Source organism: Culex quinquefasciatus, chromosome 2 (genome assembly GCF_015732765.1).
Source record: "Culex quinquefasciatus strain JHB chromosome 2, VPISU_Cqui_1.0_pri_paternal, whole genome shotgun sequence".
In the NCBI taxonomy this organism is placed as follows: domain Eukaryota; kingdom Metazoa; phylum Arthropoda; class Insecta; order Diptera; family Culicidae; genus Culex; species Culex quinquefasciatus.
Window position 1 is genome coordinate 160430130 of NC_051862.1, and position 16834 is coordinate 160446963.

General features: G+C 42.8%; 5 protein-coding genes and 2 pseudogenes across 6 annotated transcripts; 4 read left to right on the forward strand and 3 right to left on the reverse strand.

Moving 5' to 3' along the window:
* Window positions 1-445: 445 nt before the first annotated feature.
* On the forward strand, window positions 446-1377 carry LOC6052513 (annotated as a pseudogene).
* Window positions 1378-1766: 389 nt separating this feature from the next.
* Window positions 1767-2715, forward strand: LOC6052512 (glutathione S-transferase 1). Its single transcript, XM_001868737.2, has 3 exons — window positions 1767-2000; window positions 2056-2256; window positions 2315-2715. The coding sequence occupies exons 1-3, from the start codon at window positions 1857-1859 to the stop codon at window positions 2627-2629; spliced, it is 660 nt and encodes a 219-aa protein (XP_001868772.2). The 5' UTR covers window positions 1767-1856; the 3' UTR covers window positions 2630-2715.
* Window positions 2716-3658: 943 nt separating this feature from the next.
* LOC6052510 (glutathione S-transferase 1) lies at window positions 3659-6563 on the reverse strand. Its single transcript, XM_038252789.1, has 4 exons — window positions 6353-6563; window positions 6085-6285; window positions 5749-6023; window positions 3659-3751 (listed from the first exon to the last, which is right to left on the reverse strand). Exons 1-4 carry the CDS (start codon window positions 6494-6496, stop codon window positions 3697-3699), a joined length of 675 nt encoding a protein of 224 aa, XP_038108717.1. The 5' UTR covers window positions 6497-6563; the 3' UTR covers window positions 3659-3696.
* Window positions 6564-7548: 985 nt separating this feature from the next.
* LOC6052509 lies at window positions 7549-8663 on the forward strand (annotated as a pseudogene).
* A 333-nt stretch (window positions 8664-8996) lies between these two features.
* LOC6052514 (glutathione S-transferase 1) lies at window positions 8997-9974 on the forward strand. The gene is made up of 2 exons (XM_001868732.2): window positions 8997-9253; window positions 9319-9974. The coding sequence occupies exons 1-2, from the start codon at window positions 9110-9112 to the stop codon at window positions 9841-9843; spliced, it is 669 nt and encodes a 222-aa protein (XP_001868767.2). The 5' UTR covers window positions 8997-9109; the 3' UTR covers window positions 9844-9974.
* A 1796-nt stretch (window positions 9975-11770) lies between these two features.
* On the reverse strand, window positions 11771-13348 carry LOC119767966. Of its 2 annotated transcripts, none has more exons than XM_038258074.1 (3): window positions 13220-13348; window positions 12236-12745; window positions 11771-12175 (listed from the first exon to the last, which is right to left on the reverse strand). In XM_038258074.1, the coding sequence occupies exons 1-3, from the start codon at window positions 13260-13262 to the stop codon at window positions 12036-12038; spliced, it is 693 nt and encodes a 230-aa protein (XP_038114002.1). In that variant the 5' UTR covers window positions 13263-13348; the 3' UTR covers window positions 11771-12035. The 2 variants fall into 2 exon arrangements, with proteins under 2 accessions (XP_038114002.1, XP_038114001.1); XM_038258073.1 differs by lacking the exon at window positions 13220-13348 and adding an exon at window positions 12804-12953.
* Window positions 13349-14343: 995 nt separating this feature from the next.
* On the reverse strand, window positions 14344-15664 carry LOC119767123 (B9 domain-containing protein 2-like). The gene is made up of 2 exons (XM_038254816.1): window positions 14593-15664; window positions 14344-14527 (listed from the first exon to the last, which is right to left on the reverse strand). The coding sequence occupies exon 1, from the start codon at window positions 15616-15618 to the stop codon at window positions 15181-15183; it is 438 nt and encodes a 145-aa protein (XP_038110744.1). The 5' UTR covers window positions 15619-15664; the 3' UTR covers window positions 14344-14527; window positions 14593-15180.
* Between the last annotated feature and the right edge of the window lie 1170 nt (window positions 15665-16834).

Genomic DNA, 16834 nt, shown 5'->3' on the forward strand with positions numbered 1-16834 from the left:
AAGTTTCTGCTCGAACCTAGGAGTCCGAAGGCTTGAATGGGGAGAGCACCCAAACCTCTTTCTACTCCAAGGAACCTTCCACCCCAGTGTTTGAACTGACGACCTTCGGATTGTGAGTCCAACCGCCGCCAGCGATTCCACCGGAGTAGGCTTGGTTTGGTGTGTTGTTTGTACTTATTGTACATGGAGACGACTCATACACCTGGAATGACTTAACGGCCTAACAACCAAGGCCGGGACCGACATTTTACTTCCTCATCCGATGGAAGGTTGCAGCAGATGGGAATCGAACCCAGAATCATCCGCTAACAACCATTCGGCCACGCACTGCCACTTAGGTAGAAAGTGTAAATTACAGGTTTCGCCATCTTTTGCCTCTCTCCGAAAGGTGCAGCTTGATCTACTCAGCTACAGTACTGAGTTCAGAAAATGATCAAGCACCACTTTAAGTCGATTACGAAGTGCACCTAATAACTAACGGCGTGGGCGATAGTTGAGCGATCACATCCCGTAACATTCAGTCGATTTATTGCGTTCAGCTAGAATGGCCGGACTTGTCCTGTACACGCTCACCGTTAGTCCGCCGTGTCGTGCCGTGGAACTGTGCATAAAAGCATTAGGGTTGCATGTAGATCGCAGAATTGTTGACCTCCTGGCTGGAGAACATCTTAAGCCGGAATTTGTCAAGCTGAACCCCCAGCATGCGGTTCCAGTTCTGGATGACAACGGAACGATCATCACCGATAGCCACGCGATAATGATCTATCTGGTGACGATGTACGGCGCCAACGGGTCGGAATTGTACCCGATGGAGGTCGTTAGCCAGGCTAAGGTACACGCAGGACTCCACTTCAACTCGTCGGTTCTGTTTCCCCGGATGAGATTCGCTTTCGTAAGATTCATCACTCAATGCCATTGATTTTTTCTAATTGCTTCAACAATCATCAGGAACCAGTTTTCTCTTCGGTTACGTTGGGAATCTCTGATGAAAAGCGGGACTACGTTGAAAAGGCATACCAACTTTTGGAAGACATACTCGAGAACTCCGGACATGTAGCTGGGAAAGGGCTAAGCATCGCTGACTTCAGCTGCGTGGCCAGCATTTCCTCAATGATGAAAGTCATTCCGATGGAAAGGGGAGCGATATCCAAGGATTTACGATTGGTTGGATCGTTTGAAGACCCTGCCTTACTACGAAGAGGCGGATGGAGGTCCCGCAGAGCTGCATGGTGCAATGGTAGCAAACAAATTGCAGCAGAACTTGAAAAATGCTAAACTGAGTTAAATTGTATCTTGAAGCTGGACTGTTTACCTATAAAACGCGTTCCATCAGAAATTATTCAAAATAAACAACATAAATAGTACACCCATACCAAACTCAACTGATATTCATTGATAACCAACCTACTGACATTCTTTGCCACTTTTTCTGTTAACCAATGACGGGATCATCGTCATCCTAGCAAGTTACCAATACAACTTTACCGCGTTATTTATTCTGCCAAATTTGTCAAAGTATTGAACCAGCTTGTTCAATTAATTCGAAGAGATTTAAAAATTGAGGATATTTAAAATTTATCACTGTTTCGTTTTGAGTGTAGCTGTAGTGAGTGTAGTTCTTTAAATAAAAAAAAAATAACGCATATCGCATAGAACTGGTAATGTATGAATATTCAATACTAAGCCACACTATATGCCAGCCAAATGCCAGCACACTCACACTCTTCCAGGATCCCCATAAAAGCAATCTAATCTGCTCACTTCGCTACTTTAAGCAATGAACCGAGAGTTGAAATCATTAGTGCTACACTGTCGTCGCTCTGCTACGGACGTTACCCGACCTGTGTTCGAAAACCATGGTGAACCCGATTCTCTACACCCTGCACCTGAGTCCTCCGTGCCGAGCGGTTGAACTAACCGCCAAGGCGTTGGGACTCCACCTTGATCAACGAGTGGTCAACCTGATGGCTGGAGATCACCTGAAGCCGGAGTATTTGAAGGTATAATTTGGGGTCGTTTTTTGACGGTACCGTATGATCAACGTGGATCTTTTAGATGAACCCTCGTCACACCGTCCCGGTTCTGGACGACAATGGTACCATTGTGTACGAAAGTCACGCCATTATGATCTATCTGGTGTCAAAGTACGGCAAGGACGATAGTCTGTACCCCAAGGATCTCGCCAAGCAGTCGAAGGTCAACGCAGCGTTGTTCTTCGAGTCGGGAGTTCTGTTCGCTCGCATGCGAACGATTACGGTGAGTCACGCTATGAATGCAAAATTACTCAATTTAACGAATGAAATTGCTTGCCCAGTATCCGATCTTCCTGGAAGGTTGCCGCGAGATTCCATCGGCGAAGGCAGAAGATGTTCGCAAGGCTTACCAACTGCTTGAGGATACCCTCGTGGAGAGCTATGTCGCTGGAAGTTCGCTTACGATTGGTGACTTTAGCTGCATATCGACCATTTCTTCGGCTATGGGCTTCATTCCGATCGATCGGACCAAGTTTCCGAGGATCCACGGATGGATCAACCGGCTGAAGGAACTACCGTATTACGAGGAGGCCAACGGTGGCGGTGCTACGCAGCTATCGACGGAAGTGCTGAAGTTGCTCGAGAAGAGGAATTGATACCTTAGGGATAGTGAATTGCAAATAGTGTACGCAAATAAACAATATTAGGAGTACACTTGAGTGGTGGATGACTCGCAGTAAAACGCTTATTTCAATATTATATCATTAGTTTTAAAATGCCATTTGGCAACACACTCACACTATTCCAGAATCCAACAAACGCAATCTAAACTGTTTAAGTTGCTATTATAACCGAGTACCAAGTAGTACCGATGGTTGAACATCATTAGTATCCCATTGTCATCGGTTCGCTGCGGACGTTATCCACATTGAGTTCGGAACCATGCACATGAGTCCACCGCGCCGTGCGGTTGAACTAACTGCCAACGCCTTGGGACTCCATCTAGACCTGCGGGACCTGGGAGTGCTGTTTGCACGCTTTAGGTCTAGTCACGGTGTATCCACTTATAAACAGGAATTCTAGACTTTGTCTCAAGAATAAACTGTTAATTTATAAACAAATTTTCAGACCTGCCATGCTTTATGCTGTGCCGATCTGGACAAGCTGTTGCTTAACCAGGAAAAAAAAACTTCAGAGGATTCAGAACAAAATTCTGAAAATGATTCTGAAACTTCCTCCCTGGTTCAGCACCAGTGAACTTCATCAATTAGCCGAAGTTGACACTTTGGATGTTATATGTCCAATAAGATAATTGATGCATTTCGACAAAAATCATTGCAGTCTTCAGCTGCATTGATCCGCTCTTTATATAGTTTATAAGTTAATTTTAAGGTATCCCTTTTCCCTTTTGTACATGTAGGATCTCCTATATTTGAAATCACTGAATAGCGAAAGCTACATTATTTCATGAATAAATGAAAATTGCTAGAATTTATAATTGAGGTGAAAAGTCATCGATTGTGATTGGACACTCAATAATATTTTAACTGAATGAATGTTCATGGAAAAGAAAACTAAATACGCAGCTATCGACGGAACTGCTGAAGCTGATCGAGAAAAGGAACTGATACCTTAGAGTAGTAGATTGTTAATAGTGGGCGCAAACACTCGCAATAAAACGCTTGTTTCAATATAACATCGAAGTATTTATTTGCATGCATTGTTACAGCGAGGCCTTGGCCGCGTTCTTCTCCTTGGAAGCCAGAACAGCTGATGACTCTTGGGAGTCTTGCGGGAGCCTCACAGAGGGAGAGCGAAAGAAAAAACGTGCGTGTCGTTTCGAGTCAACGTTAAGAATGAAATTTATTAAACTATGGTTTTGACAGGTGGTAGGGCTGTCATTTCTCTCTGTGTGTAAGTGATGTTGAACTGCAGGGCTGTGCCCATTTGAACACTCCTCCTCAACTTCACTACACTTCCCTTAACTTAAAAAATAAATAAAACTGTAATGTACTGTCGTTCGATTGAATTCTTCGTCATGGCCTCACGTTCCTACTTCACCGGACTTTTCCCGAACATTTTCTCCTACATCTCCTCCAGAATCATCATTTATCTCCTCCTGAATCGTCACTGATTTCTGAGATCCTCGTCAAAAAACACTTATTCCTTCGAACCACTCAACCGTACAAGCACCTCCTCGGGCGGAGAATCCGCCCATTTCATCGAAGCGGTCGATCCGGCTGATCTTCTTGGGCTCTGCTTCTGGTTGCTGAACGGCAGCCGATGATTCTGCCCTTCAAAAACATCGCGCCTGCCTCTGATCTTACCGAGTCGATACAGACCGCTGATTCTTGCCGCGCTAGCAATCACCCTATCGCCGTACGTCAGCTCACAATTTCCACCGTTGAAGGTCGTCATAACTCCTTTGGTCGACAGCTTTCCGACTGAGATCAAACTTCCTTGCAGCTCCGGCACAAACATCACATCGGTCAGCGTAATGTTCACCGTTTTCCCACGATCATCGATGCTCTCGATCGGACAGTCTCCGATTCCTGCGGTGCGCAATTTTCGACCGTCAGCAGTTGTTATCACTGAACGCGCACTTCCGTCAAATCTTACAAACGCATTCCTATCACTTGTCATGTGTGATGATGCACCTGAATCGACAATCCACGACTTGGAGCCGATTCCTCCGCTGGCCACAAGAAGAGTGATTTCTTCAGATCTGGTTTCGGTTGCCTTCAAAGCCTTCTGTGTGTGCTTCTTCCTTCTGTCCTCTTCCTCATCTTCCGTCGAATATTCCTCACAATCTACCTTTCGATGGCCCGGTTTGCCGCAGTGGTAACAGATCAACACTTTTCGGCGAGCGACACGCACCTTCAGCGCCTTCTCCTCCGCTTCGTAGGTTGACTTGTAGTTGGCTGCTTCGTCGATCAACTTCTCCTTCACCAAAGCGAGCGTAAGGTCTTTCTCGTCGCGGGCACCGAGTGCCATGATCAACGGCCGGAAAGTTGACGGAAGTCCACGCAGCATCAGCGCCACCTTGACGCACTCATCCATCTTTATTCCAGCATTGTCCAGCCGGCCGTACAACTTCTCGAACTCCCGATGTACGTCTCCATGTTGTCGCCGTCCTGGAAGCTCTGGTTGGCGATCTGGATGATGGTGGTGACCTTCTGCTCAAGAGACAGTTTGCTGTGATGCCTCTTGAGTGCATCCCACGTCTCCTTCGCCGTCAGCTTATCTTCGATGACAGAACGTTGGTTTTCTCCACCAGCAACTGGATCGTGGTAAGGGCCTTTTCATCTCCAGCCGTCCACGCTTCCGACACCGGATTTGGGGCTTCTCCCGGATCCACGTATTTCCACAATTTCTCGCGTCGCAAAAAAGCCTTCACTTCAAACGCCCAATCCTTGTAGTTCGAACTACCGAGCTTTTCAATCCGTGCAAACTCCATCGCGATCTCCAGCAACACTTTTCACGAGCAAAATCTTTACCTCCACGCGATTCTACGTTCAAACTTTCCGCGAAAAACGATCACCACCGAAATTCTAACCTCAATTCCGCTCGGGGGCTCGGCCTGGGCCCATAACCTCTTGGGAGTCTTGCGGGAGCCTCACAGAGGGAGAGCGAAAGAAAAAACGTGCGTGTCGTTTCGAGTCAACGTTAAGAATGAAATTTATTAAACTATGGTTTTGACAGGTGGTAGGGCTGTCATTTCTCTCTGTGTGTAAGTGATGTTGAACTGCAGGGCTGTGCCCATTTGAACAATGACAACTGGACGGCACCACTTTCATTGGCTTCTTCGTAGTACGGCAATGCCTTTAGACGGTCAACCCAGGCAAGAATTTTGGGATACTTCGTCGACTCCAGTGGGATAACTCCCATCAACGACGAGATCGTAGAAATGCAGCTGAAATCGGCGATCGTTGGGGTGCTCCCAACCACGTAGTCATCAACCAGGGTGTCTTCCAACAGCTGATAAGCCTTTTCGATGTACTCCGTGCGATCGGCTGGCATTTCACTGCTACCTCGGAACAGAATCGGTTCCTGAATGAATACAAGTTGTTCAAAAGTCCCTCAATACTACAAACCCATTGAAAAAACCTACAAACAAGAACCGCATCCGCGCAAACAGAACGCCCGACTCAAAGTGCAGCGCCGCGTTAAGCTTGGCCTGTTTGACGATCTCCTTCGAGTACAGGCTGTCGTCCTTGCCGTACTTGGACACCAGGTAGATCATGATGGCGTGACTCTCCGGAATGATAGTCCCGTTATCGTCCAGCACCGGAATCGTATGCTGGGGGTTCATCTGCGGAAGCAAAAGAGAAAGTCATTTAAAGTCAACTAATACGCCCACAACGATCAACGTCCATCACCTTGAGATAATCCGGCTTCAGGTGGTCCCCGGTGAGCAGATTGACCACCTTCTGCTCCAAATCGAGGCCCAGCGCCTTGGCCGTCAGTTCGACAGCCCGGCAGGGAGGGCTCAGGTGGAGCGTGTACAGAATCGGGCGTGACATCGCGACTTTCTCTATCTTATCTCGGTGGTTGCTTGAGGCAGACTGTTGAGTGAACTTGTTTGTTGGGTTATTTAATTTTCGGGTATTTTGCTGGTGGCCAAAGAGAGCTGATACCAATACATCGGAGATCGTAAACTTGTTTGGCAAAGAAATACGCGAACGATGTGTGAAGTTGATTTTATACTAATTCATGAATGGTTTTGTAATAACTTTTATACAACCTTTGGCATGAATTTGTTTTTTTAGGTGAATCTATTTATGAAAAGTTTTTAAAGTGTTTTCATGTACTACCGTTCAGTCATATAATCAAATAAACATTACCGTTCTCAAGCAAGGCTACGTCCTTTTGAAAAATTACCTTAGATTTAGGGTTCCCTTTAAAAAAGTACAGTCCAGACTCGATTATCCGAAGTCCTCGGAAAAATTTCGCTTTGATTAGTCGATTGTTCGGATAATCAAATCAAGATTTGATTTTGATATCATATTCTGGGTTGTTGAGTTCAATTTTGACATCAAAAATGCTTTAACGGTGCACATCAACCAGAGTTAGATCAGTTTAGTATCTTCAAAACTACAGGAACTGTCGATATTTAATTTTTGATTGATCCCCTAATTCCTACACTCATGAAATAATTAGTTACCAGTTCAGCCTAGTGCTGCCATATCATGAAATTTTATGAGTTTCTGGCAAAATTGTTCCTTGAAACACAAACTGTAAGCTCATAAAGGTTTATAAAAAAAGATCAATAAGGCGCTACAAAACAAAACTTGGGGCGCCAACTCCTGTCTCAACCAAACGAGCTCATGTTAGGAATTTGGGCTCAGTAACTAATTCCCGCAAAATTGACTATTTTTTACATCCGTATTCCCGTATACACGTTAACTTGAATATCTCCAGGCACTTTTTCCCATTTAAACCCTTCGAATCTTGTGTGTATCGTGAAACCGGTTGGTCATCAAATACGTTAAACCGCACTGTACTTCTCTATGAATCAAATTTATTTTTGTGTTGAGCTAGCTACGCTATGTACACAGCTAATGTTCATTTGTCAAATCCAAAAAAAGGTCGGTTTAGACGGTGACCGGCAGTTTCATTTGCAGTCAGGCGCTTGGTCAGGTTGCACGCAGAACACAATCCAGATTTGAGTTTTCAAGATGGCACCGAAAGTACTGTACACAACTCGCATTTCTCCGGCTGGCAGGGCCGTTGAAATCACCGCCAAGATTTTAGGCCTCGAGCTTGACATCAAGTTCGTGGATCTGGCTAAAAGGGGAGCACCTAACGGAGGAGTTCTTGAAGGTGAGCTATATTAAAGAGTGTTGACTTGATTAGGAATACTTAAACCACACCCCTTAGATGAACCCCCTTCATACCATTCCCGTTATAATCGACGAAGATGTTCCACTATACGACAGTCACGCCATCATCATTTACCTGGTGTCGAAGTACGCCAAGGATGACAAATTATACCCCAAAGACCTGGTGACTCAGGCCCGTATCAACGCCATGCTGCATCTGGAATCTGGAGTTCTGTTTTCACGAATCCGTGGGCTGCTATCGCCAGTCGTCTACTTGGGATGTGCGGAGCTTCCTCAGGACAAGGTGGACGGCATTTACGACGCGTACAATCTAGTTGAAGGCTCCTTGCAGTCGGATTTCTTAGTGGGAAACACCCTAACCCTGGCCGATATCAGCTGCTGTACGTCGTTGTGTTTACTGAACACTGTGTTCCCCGTGGATGCCGGCAAGTGTCCTAAGCTGATTGCGTATCTCAAACGCCTGGAACAGGTCGTCCCCGATTACCATGAGTTCAACACGGTTCGTGCTGAAGAAGCATACACATTTTTCAAGCTGAAGCTTGAGGAAAATAAGAAAAAGTCTGCGGCGTCACAATAGCTGAGAACTGCAAATTTCGGATGTCTAATTAAACCAAACTTGAGTCGAATTGTTTTCATTTTGTTGCTATCTCATAGTCACCTCAATTTGTTTGTCCACTTCATATAATCAAATTTTTGGAAAATCAAAATTCTTGTTTTTTTTATCAGATGTGGGTAACTGACCTACAACTCCAAAAATGAGATACTGTGATATTTTATGTTGTAATGTATCAGGTAATCAACAGGTCAAATTAAAAGAAATATAGAAATCAAAGTGCTGTAATGAGAACAAAAACCGTTCAAAACTTAAACACATCCTACTTGGTCAAACAAAGTGGAGAAAAAAAAACTTTTGATGAAACATAACAAAACAGGTAAAATTCGATTTTTCTTAACTTTGACTCTTTGTACAATTTGACTTGCGTGTCTCCAAGTACTTATCTCCATCATTTGATTCTTGTGTGTTTCGTGAAACCGGTTGGTCATCGTTCATCGTATCTACGCGATGAACTCGCGGGCTATCGCTGTGGACGTGAAACCGCGCGACGCTTCACTATAAATAAAATTTGTTTTTGTATTGAGCTGTGTTGTGCTACAGCTTATTTACGTCTCCACTTTATTCGTCCACCCGTACATCTCCAAAAAAAGCCGGTTCGACAGTGACCGGCAGTTTCATTTGCAGTCAAGCGCTTGCTCAGGTTGCACGCGTAATACCTTCCAATTTTAAGTTTCAAGATGGCACCGATTGTACTTTACACAACCCGGCGTACTCCGGCTGGCCGGGCCGTCGAAATCACCGCCAAGATGATCGGCCTCGAGCTCGACGTCAAGTTCATGGATCTGACCAAGAAGGAGCACATGACGGAGGAGTTCTTGAAGGTGAGTGTCAATGACTACGGTTTAGTGTTGGGCGTAATTAAGATGACTTTCTCCACCCCACCCAGATGAACCCCCTGCACACCGTTCCAACGATTGTCGATGGCGATGTTCCACTGTACGACAGTCACGCCATCATCATCTACCTGGTGTCGAAGTACGCCAAGGATGACAAATTATACCCAAAAGACCTGGTGACCCAGGCTCGTATCAACGCCATGCTGCATCTGGAATCGGGAGTTCTGTTTGCGCGACTCCGTGGTCTACTGGAACCCATCTTCTACAAGGGCTGTGCAGAGCTTCCACAGGACAAGATGGACGGAATTTACAACGCATACGATCTCGTGGAAGGTTCCTTGCAGTCGGATTACCTTGTTGGAAACTCGCTGACTCTGGCCGATATCAGCTGCTGTACGTCGCTGTCATCTCTGCACACTTTGTTCCCCGCGGATGCCGGCAAGTGTCCTAAGCTGATTGCTTATCTTAAACGACTGGAACAGGTCATCCCCGACTACCATGAGTTCAACACGGTTCGTGCGCAAGAAGCAAACACATATCTTAAACTGAAGCTGGAGGAAAATAAGAAGAAGTGAGTGGTGACACGATAGCTGGAAACTGCATTTTATCTCTCCGAATAAACATTACCAGAGTTGAATTGTTATTCTTGTTTGTTTAAATGAACACCTCATTTTAAATCAAGTATTGATAAGACATGGGTGTCGGAGAATTTGCATTGAGTCATTCATTCATCTGAAATAATCGGAACACATTCATTTTCCGAATACTGTTGCTATTATTTGTCAATATTATGCATTCAGAAGGTTTTTAGGAGGTACTTTTTGAAATTGCTCCGAAAGTAGTCCTAAATGGTTGAAAATCTCCTCTTCCGACATTTTAGCATGTTGATACGATTCTGTTGAACAAGTACCTGTTAAATGACTTAGTTTCATGTGACCTCTAAAGGGGTGAGAATGGGTCAATTATCAAACGAATGGCATTAATGGTAGAATTCATCAAATTCCACCATGTTTTGGGAAAACGTTGGTAAACTATCTACGGTGTGTCTATGAAAAATCGAACGTTAAAATTTTTTGATAACAGTTCAGCTTTTTTGGTTATTAAGACAATTGCAAGTGTAGTGTATCGTTTCTAGATCCATAGTCACTCACACTGACGGTAGTCACGTGATTGAAACTCATCTGAAAAACCTGTATCATTTTCTCATTCGAAACAGTGGCGCCACGTGGTGGTAGCTGCCCTGTTTATTACACTGTGAAATTATCCATGGCCAATCCAAGAAACCAGAAGATGACAACAGAAATGTCCGTCCAATATGGGTGCTGCTAAAAAACTTATTATTTTTAACAAATTTTCGAACAAATCAGCAACGAATTACAAGTTTGACAGTCGAACTACACTTAAAAGTTGGTTTTGTTATTTGTTTTTGCAAAACCACATATTTTTAACGAAAGTGTCAAAAATATTCGTAATAACCTTTTGCCTCTTGGTGGCGCTTTGTGTTAGTATGTGTGTGGTCTATGTTTGCGGACGTGCACGCAGAACACAGAACAGTGAGAACTAGCGAAAATGCTTCACTTTCTTCTGATACAAGTCGCCATATTGAAATTGCTTGAAGATTCATACCCGTGCGGTAGTTGAACTTTTATTACTAGAGTTCTAATCGAACCTCCAAGTCGTCGCTGTCGTGCTAACTTGTCGTACGTGCATGTTGGGCCGAATTGAGTTAAGAACGCCATTTTGTGCAGCTCGCAATGCCTCACCTTTTGACCTTGACCGATCCTCAAAATTCGATTTCAATCCTGAGAAAAAAAAACTCCGTGCATTGTTTTAACTTTTCATATGAAGAAGTTTTAATCTGGTCGTGCTATCTTGACACAGCCTGAAAATTGATGTAAGTGCGACAAAGGGCAAAGTGATTTCAGGTCAGAACCCGTTTGACACAAGTACGAGCTCGACAATCGTAAACATTTGTAATTATAACTCGGGACATCGGCAACTAAATTCAACATAATTTCAGGAAAATGCACAAAATGGTCAACCAAACAATACGTGTTTGTTATTGTTTACATTACGTGCTTTCCTTTTTGTTTATTCATGGTCAAACATTAAAACGCGTTTTTCTCGAAACGTAAAAAAGCGACATACGACAAGTTAGCACGACAGCGTCGAAGTGCTGGAGAGCCAACTTCAGATACCAGATGAAAATACATGCTTTTATGTTTGAAGGGTTGAAACTGATATTTTGTAATGAAAAATAAAAAAAACATATTAAACTTACCCCATAGTTTCGTTAGCACTCCATATTTCAACTTATGTTGAAACTGCCTGTTTTGTCAAAACAACCCAATAAATGAATTGAACTGAAATGAAATCAATACATTCAATGCTCAACCACTTTTCCAACTCACCTAATCCAAATCTCCCCATGTGACGGTAGTCTGTTAAATGAGTGACAAAACGAAGTATCTAACTCAAGTAAGTTTCAATTGAAAAAAATGTGAAAGTTTATATTCTCTTAAATCTTTACTTGTTACTTTTTTACTATTCAGAAGACATATTTCCGTTTATTGTGGGATATAGCACTTGAATAGCATGAAGCTTGAGACTGAAGCTCTGAAGATAACTACCATGCGTCTCCTTTTCTCTTTCTTTATCTTTGTTCCATATTGTGAAGATTTTTGAAGTTTAAAATAATGTTTGATTTTAATATTGAATTTTCTCGGTATATTTGTCTGCGTTTCATTTTTTTTTTCAAAGAGTTTTTCTAGAACGTTTCCGAATTACATAGCTGAGTCGTACAGACAGCACACTTTTGATGCTTTCCTCCGGTGGCCTTGTTGCATGTTTCATCTTTACTGGACTCTAATCTGGCACATCCCCTACGAACCACATCACGATCATTGACTGCAAGAAATTTGTATTTTTAATTTTGATTTGACTCAATTACGCAAGTTGAAAGAATACCTATGGATCTCGACGATAGACAACCGTACTGTTGAGTTGAGGGTACTTCCGCCGGTGAAGTCACTTTCGCTTGTTTGGCTGCTGGCCACCAAGGTAAGGACGTTACAGGTGGCGTAGCCAGATCCCAACTTCCGCCTCCTCCTTCCCCAACAGATCCAGTAGACACAAAGCACGGGTACGTAGGGTTGAAAGAGTCACACTGGGGCATCGGGTAGTGAGGATAGCATGGCACTACGGGGTAATTCGGGTCACAAGGAAGGTACTGGTAGCAGGGCGAGTTCCACTGGGTCATATAGCAGTAGTTCTGACTCGTGATGCCACTTCCCGGTGGGTAAATGGTGCTAGGATGGTACGGGGGAGTCAGCGCCGGATCCCACGGATTCCATTGACCGGGTTGGCCTGGCCAGTGTGTGGTTGAGACCGATGCCGCGAAGCCACATGGTTCCACAGAGGCCACACTGTCTGATTCACAGTCATCACAGGTGTAGCACAACAGTTGACCATTGGCAGCTGTGGAATATATGATTAACACATGATTGCTTCTGAACACGATGATTCATTCACTTACAAGCCAATGAAAATATCACAAAAACTACTAATTTTAAATTATTCATATTGAATATCAGAATCAGATTATGACCACTAAATAAAAAAATTACTCAAAAAAATCGATTCTTTTCGTATCAAAGGTATTCGCCAACTGAGGGAACATTTGAAGAAGCTGTGCGTCTTATAAATGCGCAATCTTATCTTGAATTGAATATGTTATATTCGGCAAATTTCCTCATTGTCTGATGAGACGATGCTTACGGGGATTTTCCTGTTTGAAATTAAGAAATCATCCTTTCGGAATGCGTATATTTGTTGAAAGAATCTGAAGTTTGTGTTAGTCAAAATGATAGAAGATTGATTTGTGATGAATCACCTTGATGATTGTAGTAATTGAAGTTTAAAAAAAAATATGTGCTCGCGAAAAATACTTACAAATGAAAATCAATTCCACTAACAAAACTATTGCAAGTAACATTTCTCCTTTCTACTGTTCTCTTGGTTCATCTAAAGTTTCATATCAAAAAGTTATCAACTGACTAAACGTAAATCAACTCAATCGATGACTTTTAATGGTGTGCAACAGTTGCTTATCTTATTGTTGCAGTCAAAATATTTGGCCGTCGATGGAATTCCAATTTGACTATGACTTCAAATTATTATTTATCATCAGATGATAAGTACATCTTAGACTGACTCTTCATCATTGTCAGACTGTGGAATGCAACCATGCTTCTCCCTGGACAGAGTTGCTACCTACTAAGGTATTTGCAGTTTATACCAGTTTAAGAAGCTTTTTTGATAGAGTTGCATATTAGTGAATTGTTTTATAAATCGGACATTTTATAATTTTTTAACTTCTATGGGTAACAACTGAATGATGGCTCGATTTTTTTTTATATCAATAATCTAGTTTCGCTTAAGCATGTTGTTCTATGAAAGTTATTGCTGGTATTTATATTGTATCTCCTTAGATTAGATGATACTTTTTTGAAAATATATGGCTAATAAACAATTCTATTTTTAACTGTCATTTTTTCTACTCTGCCTTCCATAAGTTGGTACCACATGTTAACTAAATATTGAACCACGAATTGTATAGTATTTCTTTTAATAAATAGTGATATTTTTTGTAAATATAGATTTATTTGCAAATGTTATAAACAAAAGTAGATAATTTACAACCATTTTATAAGAAGAGGCAAACACTACCGTTATTTTAAAGAAAAGTGTATAAGTTTGATGTTTTTACATGCTGAGGTAATGTCAACAAAAAAAGAAGGGCGATTAGGGTTAGAGAAACTGTTTATCTCAGGTTTTATTATTTTCGGGACCAATTCTCAGCAGCCAAATTTTCTTGGAATCGCTCATTAAAAAATCTGCAAAAAAAATCTCCAAATCTTGGGAAACAAATTTTTGCTTTGTTCTTGCCTATTCGGTCATATTCAAAATCGGAATGGGGGCAAATCAGACAAATCATTAAATAAAATAGCAATAACTTTATCAAGATGATGTGATATCAAAAAATAAAGCTGTATGAATTATTTAAAGTATTTTGGTTTATTTACACACAGCCTTGTCGTCACTTAAAATAAGGTAAAACCATTTTTATTTAATTATTGCAGAGATGACTCGAGCAAACTTCACACTGTTGTTCAGATTTAGAGGAATCAGACTTGCAAATGTCTTCCCTTTGAAGGCTAAGTTGAACGCATCCTCGACGAATCACTTCACGAGTTTTATCTAAAATGTCACAAAATAATTAACAGAATAAACAAATAAATAAAAATTAAGAGTCTCTAACTTACCAACTGATTTCATAGTCAGGCACCCGTAACGTTGCTCAACCTGTCCAATCGACGGCGTGACTCCAGCAACCCCACGCCGCACCGGATAGATGGTGCCCGGAGCGGTCGGAGGAGTCAGCAACGGTTCTCCGTTGTCGTTTGGCTTGTCCGATCCGGGTCTGCCCGAAGTTGTGGAAGAAGAACCAGGCCTGTCCGATGGGTTTCTCGAAACGACACTCTCGTCATCACCGCCGGCCGTAGTCAGAACGATCGTTGGCCACGGATAGCTGGTGGTGGTCTCGATGACGGCCGGCACAGTCTGCACCGGGCTCTCCGTGTCATCGTTGAAGCCACACACGCAAAACGGACATTAGGTATAAATTCCTAATTTTTAGTATTTTTTTAACTTATGTTCTAGCTTGTCAAATTATACCTAAAAATTAGTAATTTTTTCTTCCTAAAATTTAGGATTTTTTTAGAACATTGAAGTACTTCTTAAAAATTCCTAAATTTTAGTATTTTTTTAGTTCAAGAATTGTGATTCACGTTTTGACATGTCAATGTCAAAATAATTTCGCGGCTGTGAGTTTGTGTTCCGTGGTGCTGCTGTTAATTTTTAAATTGTGGGAAGTGGCAAGGTAAGTTTTGTGCCGGGAACCGATCGGAAATTGATTTCGAGTTGGCCGACGAAACTTTCCACGTAGCCATCCGGATCCAGTGCAGCCCCGGTTGGGTCGGCAGAAACGCAAAGCCGTACCCGACTGGCCAAAAGTTGTCGAACGAGTTCAGCGCAATCAGTTCCACGTGCAGCTTTGGCCAAACCTGGATTCCGCGGCAGGCCAGGTGCAAATCGAGCGGAGTTCCAAAGTTGGACCGCCGAGGATCGACGCGGGCCGTGTTGGCGACACTCTGTCCCTCGCAGTGACCCTCAATCACTTTCCAACTGGACCCGAACTGGACGCTCCATTTGCAGAACAGGTTCGGCTCTTCAAAATCCGACGCGTGGCACAGTTCTCCCAGGATGGGACAGAGGTTCCGCCGGGGCATCGCTGGATTTAGTTACGTAGCTTTATTTTTTTTAAGGGAACCGCTTTTTGAGTGCCAAGGAGGAGGACGGAACCTTCAACTCCCGGCGGGATTAAAAGCCGCGTCTTCCTCTCGTGCCCTTGAGGACGGATGTTTGCGGAAGAGCTGGAAAGGGGAGTATAAAGGAACCCCAACCGGGGGGATTGTGCGATCCACTGAGAAAGGTGCTGGAGGCGAATGAAAGGTTTGAGGTTGGTGAACCAAAGTTTATCTTGTTGTGATTTGGTTGGGAGTTGCGGGTGTGTGTATGTGTGTGTGTATGTATGCGTGTGTGAAAGTGCGTTTGTGCTCGTGTGTGTATGAGAGACTGAGAGTGAGAGGGCGAGGGTAGAGGAAGAGAAAGTGGGAGAGAGAAGAGGAGAGGGAGAGAAAAAGGAGGTAAAGAGAGAGAAAGGGAAAGGAGAGAGGGAGAGAGAAAGTGGGAGGGAAGAGGGACAGAAAATGTGGGAGAGAGAGAGAGCGCTAGGGTGAGGGTAGATGAAAGAGAGAAACTAAGAGAGAAGGAGAGAGAGAAGAGAGAGAGAGAGAGAGAGAGAGAGAGAGAGAGAGAGAGAGAATGAAGGGGGTAAAATGTGTGTATAAGAGAGAAAGATAAAAATAGTGCTAGAGAGAGTAAGAGAAAGAGAGGACAGAGAAAGAGTGAGAAGGAGAGACAAGAGAGGGGGAGAAATAGAGAAATAGTGGTAGATAGAGTAACAGGTAGGAGAGAGCAAGTGGGAGTAAAGGGGCAAAGTGGGAGGAAGAAAGAGAGAGATGAGAGAGAAAGTGGGAGAGAAAGTAGGAGAGGGAGAGAAAGTGTGAAAGAGAGAAGGGGAGAAAATGTGGTAGAGGGGGAGAGGAAGAGAGAAGGTGGGAAAAATAGAGCGGATGGGAGAGCGAGAAAAAGTAGGATAGAGAAGAGAAGAGAAAGCAAGCTCGAAATAGAGAGAAAGAGGAAGAGAGAGAGAGAGAAAAATTTAAAAACCCTAAATTTCAAACATCCTCAAACTCCAAAAAATCAAATATTCTAAAATTCAAAATATTAAAAGGTTTTTATATTGAAGTTGTAAAAATATTCAAATATTACAATAATAAAATATCACAAATAAATAATTATTAAAATATTAAAAAACTAAAGCAGTAAATTATTCCAACAATAAAATATTAAAATATTGAAATACTTAAATTTAAAAAAACA

Bases quoted from the DNA above. Each gene is read 5' to 3' on its own strand.
- LOC119767966 (XM_038258073.1), bottom strand. From the start codon at position 12,849: ATGAATAATTTAAAATTAGTAGTTTTTGTGATATTTTCATTGGCTT. The intron at 12,746-12,803 runs GTAAGTGAATGA...TATATTCCACAG, and splicing joins TGTGATATTTTCATTGGCTT to CTGCCAATGGTCAACTGTTG. The intron at 12,176-12,235 runs GTATTCTTTCAA...AATTTCTTGCAG, and splicing joins TCTATCGTCGAGATCCATAG to TCAATGATCGTGATGTGGTT.
- LOC119767123 (XM_038254816.1), bottom strand. From the start codon at position 15,618: ATGCCCCGGCGGAACCTCTGTCCCATCCTGGGAGAACTGTGCCACGCG.
- LOC6052512 (XM_001868737.2), top strand. From the start codon at position 1,857: ATGGTGAACCCGATTCTCTACACCCTGCACCTGAGTCCTCCGTGCCGA. The intron at 2,001-2,055 runs GTATAATTTGGG...TGGATCTTTTAG, and splicing joins TGAAGCCGGAGTATTTGAAG to ATGAACCCTCGTCACACCGT. The intron at 2,257-2,314 runs GTGAGTCACGCT...TTGCTTGCCCAG, and splicing joins CTCGCATGCGAACGATTACG to TATCCGATCTTCCTGGAAGG.
- LOC6052510 (XM_038252789.1), bottom strand. From the start codon at position 6,496: ATGTCACGCCCGATTCTGTACACGCTCCACCTGAGCCCTCCCTGCCGG. The intron at 6,024-6,084 runs GTAGGTTTTTTC...GTATTCATTCAG, and splicing joins CGCGGATGCGGTTCTTGTTT to GAACCGATTCTGTTCCGAGG. The intron at 3,752-5,748 runs GTCATTGTTCAA...AGACTCCCAAGA, and splicing joins GAAAGTGGTGCCGTCCAGTT to GTCATCAGCTGTTCTGGCTT.
- LOC6052514 (XM_001868732.2), top strand. From the start codon at position 9,110: ATGGCACCGATTGTACTTTACACAACCCGGCGTACTCCGGCTGGCCGG. The intron at 9,254-9,318 runs GTGAGTGTCAAT...CACCCCACCCAG, and splicing joins TGACGGAGGAGTTCTTGAAG to ATGAACCCCCTGCACACCGT.